Genomic DNA, 12,191 nt, shown 5'->3' with positions numbered 1-12,191 from the left:
CTTATTCTTTTATAGCAGTTCCTAAATTTGACAGAGCTGAGAATTAAGCTGCTGTTTCTGATTCAATGGAATTCTGGTTTATATTTGGAAATTCCTGTGAAGAAAAGACACAAGTGACCCTAGGCTTGAAAAGGACCAAGACAACATATATTCCAACATCTCTTGTATCACAGTGTTATCATTACATATAAAAATGGAATCTGTCTGTCCAAACCTCTCATTGAGTGGCCTCAGTTTACCTTTTCATGACACTTGAATTCACCTAATGCCTTCTTTTCATGAACTTTTGACAGAAATTTGAAGGTGATATATTTTCTCTTCTATTTGTCCCTGTAGCACACATTCATGTATATTTTCTCTAATTTATATGTTTATTTAAGCAGGCTGAGAAAAAAATACCTTCTCAGGGACCAGCAAGACAGCTCAGCTAATAGAGGCACTTGCACACAGGCCTAATAATGTGAATTAGTTTCCCATATTTCACAAGGTGCCTGGAGAGAATCAACTACAAAGAGTTGTCCCCTGATCTCCACAGAGAGCATTGAGTGCCTGTGGGTGCACGCACACACGCACACACACACACACACACACACACACACACACACACACAGAGGGAGAGAGAAGAGAGAGACAATAGATAAATACATATTCCTTTTTATCTTCACTTCAGTCTTTTAGCATCTAACTCAAAAGCTACCATATTCAACATGTTGTGTTTTCATTCTTCTCCTTATTATGTGGCTTTAGTATTTCCTTATTTGCATCAATTTCTTATCTATAATATGGAAAGATTATGCCTATACTAAAGTATTGTTGTGAGTGTTAAGTGTTTTTTTGTTGTTGTTTCTTTTTGGGATAGGGTTTCTTTGTGTAGACTTGGCTGTGCTAGAACTAGCTGTATAGAGCAGGCTGACCTCAAACTCACAGAGATTTACCGTCCTCTGCCTTTCCAGTGCTGGGATTAAAAGCATACATCACCATTGCTCTATTAGTATTAAGTAATTTAATGTGTGTAAGAGATATAATGTTCAGTTCTAAAAGACCTAAATATATTTATTTATTATTATTGCTAATGTTATGATAGATTTTAAATATGACATATTGTTCTCTTGCTTAAATATAATATATTTCCCTCATATAAATTCTCTATATTTACCTATGCATCTCATTAACAATGTATTTTCATATTAGAAATTTCTTGAGTGACAGATTGATTTACATAAGCAAGTTTGGCACAATAATGAGTTATTTTGGCCTCTCATTACATAAAGTAAATCCCTCTTAATTCAGGTTTTTTTCTCCTAGAAGAAATCTTGTCTTTCATTCCATACCTGTACAAATACTTGTTCTTATGGCTAGATTCATGAATTGATTGCTCAGTTATGGAAATGCTAAGTGGTGTTTTCCTATTATGATTGCATATGTACCATACACTAAAGGGATTCTGTTGATTCTGGGGAGATATTTCAAATATCAAGTGAAACTAATGTTCTTATGTTATGTTTTATCACTTTTCCAAGATAATTATGTTTAACTTGTTTCATAATGAGTTATGGCAATTTGAATTTCCTACAATTTCTTATTGCCATATGTCACAGATCTATAATATGATTAATAAAATGCAAAGACATATGTTGGGATTCAACCTGAGGACCAGAAGGGTAAAGCAGTCAGCCATTGGCTCTTACCTCAACCTCAGTCTGAAAATAGTGATCCTGCCTCCAGGAAACCTCAGAATGTGACAGAGACTGAGACCTTTCTCCTTCTATTTTATATTCATCTCTAGTTCTGGAATTAAGGGCATGCACCACTACCGCCTGGTTTCTATGGCAAGCTAGTGTACTACTGGGTTTAAAGTTGTGTGTGACCACTGCCTGGTACATAAGGCTGGCCAGTGTGACTATTTTACTTTTCTGATCTTCAGGCAAGCTTTATTTATTAAAACAAATGAAATGCCACTACACAGATCCGAGTCACATCATCACTAACATGCATGCTACTTACCATCTCTCATATGCATTCTGTCTTTTCATGAACGTTCCTAACATCCAAATGGTCATTGAAAATTTCTTCATGGAAACCCAGATACATAATCCTTACTTTAAAGGCATTGATATTTAAATATTTTAAAGATTACTGTCAATAATATCATTAGATAGTTGCTATCAATACATTATTTATGGAAGAGAAACTAAAACCAGATATGAAAACTCCCCATTGAATTCACATGCAGAGGAATCACTGTCCATTTTAAAGAGCCCTGTTTCTATTACTCTAAACTTCTTCCCTAGAACCATTTGCCCATTAGCTTAGCACCACATTCCCTACATGGGATTCGGGTTAAAACTTGACTACTTAAAGTTGCTGATTCTTTAACAAAATACATGAACACACAAAATATATTACAAATAAATTATTATTTGCTGTAGTAACATGGAATTACCATTTTTATAAAATTTATCATAATAAAATGACTAATTTAATGTAATGTGTCTCTACCATTTTCATAAATATTTATAAACATACACCTCTACAAATGCCTGTACACTCCTTATTGTTTGACAGATAAATATCTAAGGTATTTTACAAAGGAAACTGTCAGAATGTGACTGGAAATATCCACTTTTTTTAGATGTTTTTTAAAGGGTTTGAGGCAACATCAAGTTGGTTTGACCCTAGAGTAATAGAAGTCAACAGCCTTACTGAAACCAGTTTACTCCTAGTGAACATTTTGATAAAAACACAGGGGATTTTTATGAGTTGATATCATATTTATAATATACAATAAAGAATATTAGATCCTTGAGGGGAATTAAAAGGGTATGATATCTAAATAGAAACTTTAAAAAGGAGATTAATTCTAAAAATTATACTTAGTCTAACTTTCAACCTACCCTCAACATCTTCCTATTTCTTGCAAGGATTGAGTTCCTGGGAGGTTGGAGGGTTATCATCAAAGGAGCTCAAAAATAGTATCTTTCCTCACTTCACCAGAATCAGTTTCTCAAAACACTACTACACACTTATTGAGCTTCTTCATGGAGTGAGGTAGATGCTGAACATGTTAAAGCTATTATTTCCTTTCAATTTGATAATCCCATATTACAATATTCAAAATTTTACTTTTATTTTACAGATAAAAATGAAGCCCAGAGATACTAAATAATTTTCCTGAAATGTTACTACTGAACAAAAAAGGTCCCACCTTGATCCCCTGAGTGCAAGTAAATCAATTTATGACTTTATGCTTACCAAACACTAGTATTTTGTTCAATGAGTACCTGCTCTTTGACAATCACCATGTGTCATGTTTATCACACATTATCTTACACCTAGGAAAGAGGTGTTATTTTTGTCCTTGAGGAGTTTAAGATTAAATAACAAAGGATACTTCTCAAGGTCAAAGCAACTAGTAAATCTGGAATCTAATGTAGATTTATCTTAATCCAAAGATGTAACTGTAATATATGTGGTTATTGCATCTTTCAGCATAGCTACTAGAAGGGCAAAATTCATGTCCTCAGAGAAATACCAAAACTAAACTCTATAATCTGGTGAGAATATCTCTTAAGAAACTTTATTTTCTAAAAGGTACTTATTGATACCCAACTGCAAAGACATGAAAGATGGTATTTGCAAAACAAAATGATCCGTACATACCCATGCATTTAGATGAAAACTGATCTCTTCGAATGGCTATGCTACCCTAAGATGGGACTGTCTGGATCCAGAGAGATACCTGATTGATTAAGAGCATTGTTTTTCTTTCATCTTTCATCACTGACTTATGTTCCACCCTTAGTAGCCACATGGAATCTCACAATCATCTGTTCCAGGGTATCTGATGCCATGTTCTGGCTTCTGCAAGTATCAGGCACATATATGGTGCACATACTGTGTGTAGGCAAAGCATTAATACACACAAATAAGAAGAAATTTTAAAAAAGGTCAAGCAGCAATGGCCTTATTCTAGCCCTAATTGTCATTTGCTGGTTTGTCTAGAAATTTTTATTATCTTTAAAAGATTGTAAGGTGGTAGAATCTACCTATTGAACTCAATTGAAGCCTTTGAATTCAAATTAACAAATGCATTAAGTATTTTTAGAAAGCAGCTAAGATTGCACACATAGTTCAATGTAATGGATCATTTGGGGATTTCTTCTTGAATAGCAACATGGGTAATTAAAATGCTTTGGGGGATGGCCAAGTAGAAGCTTTGCAGCAAAGAAGTATTCCCCTGAATCATAAATCAGTTCCAGGAACAGGTTCTAAAACTCTTGGGGAAAGCTCCCCCATCATTTTCCCAGCCATTTCTCTCAGGCAGAAGCCTATTTTTCTGTCTTCTACACATCTCTTAGTGGATAAAATCTTACCTTTGATATTTCATGGCAACTTCCAACTAGGATCTGGAGATCAACCATAGCTTTTACGGGGAACAGACAAGTTCTGCTCAGTTAGTCAAAGGCCTGAAATTCAGATCAGAGGTCCCCACATAAAGGTATCTTTACAGTATACATATTTTTACAGCCATTGTCCAGTTACAACAACTCAGATCTGAAATCCAACAGCACAGAAGGTTTCAATTTTCATAAGGAAGTATGAGTTTTTACTCAAAGGGCAGCAAATTTATGGTGGTATAACCATACTTCAACTGTTTCTGCACTGAGCAGAATACTTTCCCACCTCCTTCAAGATCCATTTCCAGAGCTCTGTGACTAACGTTCTTTGTTCCGTTTTTATATTTCCTGCCTTTGAAACCACCAATATTTTTGTTAGAAACATACAATTTGCCAAAATTGCATTTGCATTACATAGTCATTATTCATTGGTAGTTAGTCTTGTTTCTTCAGCTTCATGGTAAATTCTCAAATGTTCTTTTCAGTTAACTCAGCCTAGCCTGTTTGCTTTCATCTACTTGGAATTCTAAGATTCACAGTATTCTAGCACTAGAAGTGTCAATGATGTAATATACTTCCTAAGTATCGAAGTTTGAATAAATATTTTGATAATTAACAAGCATTTGGCTTAGCCATGGTTTTGAGCGTGCAGATGCAGGATGATATGAGAAGATGATAGAATATGTGAGCAGAAGAAAAGATATAGGAATCAAAACAATCCAATGAGGAAAAAGACAGTATTCATGCAAAAGTTGGCATAACAAGATGGCTCAGAGGATGAAGATGCTTTCTGCAGAGCCTTAACTAACTGAGTTCAATCCCTACAAGCCACATGATGGGAGGAGAGAACCATTTCCTTGCAAGTTGTCCTCTGACCTCCACAAATATTCCCAGGAAATGCGCCCCAAACTTCCATTTCATTAATTTATTTAAGAGAAGGCATAAAGGGAGACTTAAAAGATATATGAGAAAGTGTGAAAATATCACACCTAACAATTATGGATACAAAGCAAAGAGAATAATTTCATTTTAAAAGCATGGAAAATATTTTAAATCAAACAAGAAAATTATCCAGAAAATAAGGAAAGATATACAATCTAAATAAAATAGGCATTTAGAACAGCAAGCTGAGAAGACCAAAAAAAAAAAAGAAAACAATAGAGATCTTATATCATATCATAATTAAATAACAAATAAACAAAAAAGAAGGAAAAATATTTCACGTGGCAAGAGAGAAATACCAAGTTATATATAAAGGCATCCTCATGAGTTTCTCAATAGAAATCCAGAGAATGATACAGTTCAGGTTCTGAAAAATAACTATCAATTCAAACTATTATAACTAGTAATGCTATGTCATCATTAAAAGATTAAAATAAAATTTCTGTGATAAAAAATAAGCTAAAGTATTTTATGACCATGAAGCTAGCTATTTAAGAAACTTGAAGGAAAGTTTTGACTTGAAGAGAAAGAATTAAAAAAATATATTCATAAGCCCAAAGGAAGGAAAGCACACTGGAATAATAGTTACATAACAGAGGAGTAAGAAAACAACAAGCTCTACAAAATCAACAAAATAACAATAATTGATACATATCTTCCCACAATATCTCTGAACATGAATTTTCTTTTTTTTTAATTGAGAAAAGGAGAAAAAAAAACAAGTTTCCCCCTCCTCCCAGCCTCCAATTTCCCTCCCCCTCCTCCCACCCTTCTCCCCCTCCTCCCACCCTTCTTCCCCTCCTCCCACCCTTCTCCCCCTCCCCCCACTCCTCTCCCCCTCCCTCTCTAGTCTAAAGAGCAGTCAGGGTTCCCTGCCCTGTGGAAAGTCCTAGGTCCTCCCCCCTCCGTCCATTTCTAGGAAGGTGAACATCCAAACTGGCTAGGCTCCCACAAAGCCAGCCCATTACGTAGGTTCAAAACCCCGTGCCATTGTCCTTGGCTTCTCATCAGCCCTCATTGTTCATCATGTTCAGAGAGTCCGGTTTTATCCCATGCTTTTTCAGTCCCAGTCCAGCTGGCCTTGGTGAGCTCCCAATAGATAGCTCCACTGTCTCAGTGGGTGGGTGCACCCCTCGTGGTCCCGACTTCTTTGCTCATGTTCTCCCTCCTTCTGCTCCTCATTGGGACCTTGGGAGCTCAGTCCAGTGCTCCAGTGTGGGTCTCTGTCTCAATCTCCATCCATCACCAGATGAAGGTTCTATGATGATATGCAAGATATTTGTCAGTATGGCTATAGGATAGGGTCATTTCCGGTTCCCTATCCTCAGCTGCCCAAGGAACTAACTGGGGACATTGCCTTGGGCTCCTGGGAGCCACTCTAGGTTCAAGTCTCTTGCCAACCCTAAGGTGGCTCCCTAACTAAAAATTGTGCTTCCGTGCTCCCCTATCCAACCTTCCTTTATCCCAATCCTCCTTTTTCCCCAAGTTCCCCCCATCCTCCCCTTCTCACTTTTCTCTCCCCATATCCCCTTACCCCCATCCCACCCCACCCCCAAGATCTCAATTTTCTCCCCGGCAATTTTGTCTACTTCCCATAGCCAAGAGGACAACTATATGTTTTTCCTTTGGTTCACCTTCTTACTTAGCTTCTTTGGGATCACCAATTGTAGACTCTGTGACCCTTATTTATGGCTAGAAACCAATTATGAGTGAGTACATCCCATATTCATCTTTTTGGGTCTGGGTTACCATCATTTGGGTCTAGGACCATCATTTGCCCCCCAAAAAATGTAACTAAACATAAAAGACAGATGCTTCTTTAGGATAAAAACATTGAGAAGATAGTCAAAGGAAAGGGATGTAGGAAACAAGCAATAGTTGTGATTTTATGATCTGGCAAAATGGACTCCAAGCAAAACTTCAGAAGAGATAAAGGATATCAATTCATAGCAATTAAGTGAATTACTCATCAAGAAGACATCTTAATTTTAAACCCATGCATGCTTTAAAACATGGGTGAATCCAGTTTCATAAAAGAAATACTATTTGATGCAAAGTCACAAATTAACCACAGCACAATAGTAGTGATTGGCCTCAATACTCAAATGAATTGACAGGTCAACACACACACATACATACACACACACACACACACATGCGCACATGTCATAAATTCATGGAAATATCTAAATTAAATGACACTGTATATCAAGTACATTTTTTAAACATTTACAGACTATCCAATTAAAATACTCCAGAATTTAGATTCTTCTCAGCAGCCCATGGATCTTTCTCTAAGTAGATCACCTATTAGGACCCAAAGACAATGTGACAAATAGAGTAAAATAATGAAATATTTGTTTGTATGCCATATTCTATATGATCACAACAGTGAAATAAAGCTAAAACTCAGGAGCATAAGATACTATAGGATATACAGAAGCTTATGAAGATTATATACTACTAAGTGATAAAAGGGTTGTTGAGGAAATAAAAAAAGTGAAACGTTAAAAAATATAAGAATTGAGTGAAAACACAACATACCAAAAACCTACAAGGGGAAATAGAATCAAGGAAGGACAATTAGAATAGAAGCAGAAGAATAAAGAGACTTGTTTGGAACAGCTCTTGCTGTAGCATTCAATAAGAACTCTGAAGAGGACCTTGAGACTGGACCCCAAAGGACCTCAATATGGAAGGAAAAGAAACAATGTCTCAAAAATGGCAGCCAGGGTAAAGATTTCAGTGTAACAAAACAATATGCTCAGTAAAAAAAGTTGTCATTGGAGATGGAGAGATGGATTCACAGTTAAGAGATGGCAGCTCATCCAGAAGATTCAAGTTCAGTTTCCAGCATCTCAAGGCAGCTCATGGCTAACTCTAACTCCAATTCCAGGTGATTTGATGCCCTCTTCTGGCCTTTTATGGATACTGCACACATGCAGTATGCAGACAAAACACCCAAACACATAATTTGAAAATAAAGCCAAAGAAAAGAACATGGGATGTACTCACTCATATTTGGTTTCTAGCCATAAATAAAGGACATTGAGCTCATAATTCGCGATCCTAGAGAAGCTAAATAAGAAGGTGAATCCAAAGACAAACATATAGGCATCCTCCTGAATATTAACCTTCATCAGGCGATGAAAGGAGACAGAGACCCACATTGGAGCACCGGACAGAAATCTCAAGGTCCAAATCAGGAGCAGAAGGAGAGGGAGCACGAGCAAGGAACTCAGGACCGCGAGGGGTGCACCCACACACTGAGACAATGGGGATGTTCTATCGGGAATTCACCAAGGCCAGCTGGCCAGGGTCTGAAAAAGCATGGGATAAAACCGGACCTGCTGAACATAGCGGACAATGAGGACTACTGAGAACTCAAGAACAATGGCAATGTTTTTTTTTTAACTTTTTTTTTATTGAGAAAAGAAAAAAAAAACAAATTTCCTCCTCCTCTCAGCCTCCCATTTCCCTCCCCCTCCTCCCACCCTTCTCCCCCTCTCCCACTCCTCTCCCCCTCCCTCTCCAGCCCAAAGAGCAGTCAGATTTCCCTGCCCTGTGGTAAGTCCTTAGGTCCTCCCCCCTCCGTCCATTTCTAGGAAGGTGAACATCCAAACTGGCTAGGCTCCCACAAAGCCAGCACATTACTGGACTGAGCTCCCAAGGTCCCGATGAGGAGCAGAAGGAGGGAGAACATGAGCAAAGAAGTCGGGACCACGAGGGGAGCACCCACCCACTGAGACAGTGGAGCTGATCTATTGGGAGCTCACCAAGGCCAGCTGGACTGTGACTGAAAAAGCATGGGATAAAACTGGACTCTCTGAGCATGGCGAACAATGATGGCTGATGAGAACCCAAGGACAATGGCACGGGGTTTTGAACCTACTTAATGGGCAATGGTTTTTTGATCCTACTGCACGTACTGGCTTTGTGGGAGCCTAGGCAGTTTGGATGCTCACCTTACTAAACCTGGATGGAGGTGGGCGGTCCTTGGACTTCCCACAGGTCAGGGAACCCTGATTGCTCTTCGAGCTGATGAGGGAGAGGGACTTGATCGGGGGACGGGGAGGGAAATGGGAGGCGGTGGCGGGGAGGAGGCAGAAATCCTTAATAAATAAATAAATAAATTTAAAAAAAAAAGAAAATTCAAAGAAGGAGTTCTTCAGTTATTTTGGTTATATGAGATGCCATAAGTATAATTCCCCAGATAAACATGAAATATGTTTGATTAATTCATCTTCCTCTATCCATTACCTTTTGTCATTATTGTTTTATATCAATATTGAATGAGTCATGCAGTTGCAGCAAGAGAATAGCATTAATTTCATAGAGTTAGAGAATGTAAAGAAAGAGATCAAATTATACCGACACTTGACTTACACTAGGAAATTTCTTACTTATCATCTTACTCAATTATTATAGTGTATTTAAATTTGGAATTGCTATACTTATTTTAGATCTGAAAGTCTAAAATATTTATATATTTTATAATATATAATATATATAAAAAGTGTGAAATATTTATCCAAACTCTCACAATTAATTAGAGACAAAATTAGTTTTATCTTCAAACTACCCATACCTAGCTTACTGCTGTGTGTGCTTTGTATTCTGAGTACTCTGGGTTTGAAGGAAATATTTTACTTATTACTAAATGAAAATTTCCTATTTGGCAACATCTTCTCATCTGCCTCTGAAGTTAAAATGAAATGCAAATAGAACTATGTATGTGACAGAATCTTTTTCAAATGCAATTACTGATATCTCATCTGACTTCTGACATGGAAATTAAGAAAAGAAAGAAAATTATCTTATGTTTTACAGCCTGGTATTGTATTCACAGGTCATAAAGTCTACTACAAAAAAAGGGAATGAGTGGTTTAACTGTCTGTTTCTGTGCTATCTTAACATCGCTAATCCTAAAGGCATGATACTGGGACGAGAGCTTCCAACAAGGTAGGCATTAGAGTGAGGAAGAATGACAGTGCATCATCCTACTAAGGCCAGAATTGACCCTTGTAGACACCTTTCTATAGGTGAAGTGGCTAGGTTCATTCTGAAGTCATCAACATATCAATAGAAAAGAAAATAAGTGGGTTATAAAAACAGTTTGAAAGTTCTTTTATTATAAGCCCAGAAAAAAGAAAGACATTGTAATATTGAAGGAGAAGCTTATACTGTATACTTTACATATGGAAAAGGAAACAAAAAAGTCAAATAACTCCATGCACAGAGTCCTGAAATGTAATATCTGACACAATAAGCACAATGACATGCACAGCAGCAAAGACAATATGGAAAGTATAACAGAATTTAGAGCATAAAATCATGAGGTCTCTTAAACCTTCTCTAAGTGATGGTATCAGAGAGCATCAGGAGACCATGACAGAAGAAAGAAAGATACTTTATTTTCTGGATATAAAATGCATGACAACTTTTCATCTTGCCTGAAACAACTTGCAAGCATCCACTCTGTTCATAGATAGAAGATGATTATATTGTTGCTGTCTATTATGTAATTAATGATCTTCATAGAAAATTGACAATGAGGAGAAGTCATCTCACTCAGTTCTATACAGTCTAGGACATCTGTCGTCTATTAGTGACCCTTCTGAAGGCAATCTTTACATCTTTATTTCTCAAACTGTAGATCAGTGGGTTAAGCATGGGGATGACCACGGTGTAGAAGACTGATACAACTTTGTCTTCCTCTAGGGATTTTCCTAAGCCACTTCTTATATACATGAAGGTGAGGGTCCCAAAGAAAAGAACCACAGCAGTGAGGTGTGAGACACATGTGGAGAATGTTTTACCTCTGCCACCTGAAGACTTCATCCTGATGACAGTCTTGATGATGAGCAGGTAGGAAATGAGTATGATCAAAGCATTAACCAAGATGACAAAGTTCCCAAATAACACAATGATAATCTCAGCATTTGTTGTATCACTGCAGGAGAGCTTCAGTAGAGGTGGGAGGTCACAAAAGAAGAAATTTATCCTATTGTCTTTACAGAATGAGAGGGAGAAGGTACATGTGGTCCTCTGAATGGACCCAGACAATCCACACACATAGGCTCCCACTACCAAACTCCAGCATTTTCTCGGACTCATGGCCACAGTGTAGAGCAGAGGATTGCTAATGGCAACATAGCGATCATAGGCCATCACTGCCAAGAGGAAACACTCTGTGCTTGCACAGAAGGTGAAGAAGAAGAACTGAGCAGCACAGTGATGATAGGTAATTACGGTTTTGCCTGTGGCCAGTGTGGCCAGAATTTGAGGGGTGATAACCGAGGTGTAGCATGCATCCATTACAGAGAGATGGCACAGGAAGAAATACATTGGGGTGTGAAGTTGGATGTCCACCAGAATAAGAATGACCATACCCAAATTCCCCAGGATGGTTACAAGATAGAAACTCAAAAACATTAAGAAGAGAGGAATTTCCCACTCTGGGTAGTCAGTAAAACCTACAAGAATGAATTCAGTTACTGTGGTATAATTACTATTGGTCATATTCAGTGTGGACTATATACTCATCAGAATATAAGAGTGAAATGCAATGAATCCAGGACTGATGACCAATCTTTTTCTCTACAGTATGTGTTAATTTGTATTTCTGAGGCTATTTATACAAGTGTTTTTCAGGAATTGTTGAATCTCAGTGATTTTCCTTAGACATTTCCAAAGCATATGAGGTGACTCTTCAGTTGCTCTTTCTGCTTCAAATGAATTCTGCTTTACATTTGTAGGTTTCTCTGAGGACAAGAGAGATGATCCTCAGGTTTGGGGAAGACCAAAATGACCCTTTGTACCTCCATTCCAACCCCATTACAGGAAGGAGTC

The 12,191-nt window shown here is 37.5% G+C and overlaps 1 protein-coding gene across 1 annotated transcript; it reads right to left on the bottom strand.

The window, feature by feature from the left end:
* Window positions 1-10,925: 10,925 nt before the first annotated feature.
* On the bottom strand, window positions 10,926-11,861 carry LOC121454588 (olfactory receptor 9I1-like). The gene has a single exon (XM_041661997.1). The coding sequence runs from the start codon at window positions 11,859-11,861 to the stop codon at window positions 10,926-10,928; it is 936 nt and encodes a 311-aa protein (XP_041517931.1).
* Between the last annotated feature and the right edge of the window lie 330 nt (window positions 11,862-12,191).

This window comes from Microtus oregoni, unplaced genomic scaffold (assembly GCF_018167655.1).
Source record: "Microtus oregoni isolate MIOR12 unplaced genomic scaffold, Mior012 000012F_ref0000307, whole genome shotgun sequence".
NCBI lineage: Eukaryota > Metazoa > Chordata > Mammalia > Rodentia > Cricetidae > Microtus > Microtus oregoni.
The sequence above is the reverse complement of the archived record's forward strand: the minus strand, read 5'-3'. Positions and strand labels throughout refer to the sequence as shown.

Coding starts and splice junctions, on each gene's coding strand:
- LOC121454588 (XM_041661997.1), bottom strand. CDS start 11,861: ATGACCAATAGTAATTATACCACAGTAACTGAATTCATTCTTGTAGGT.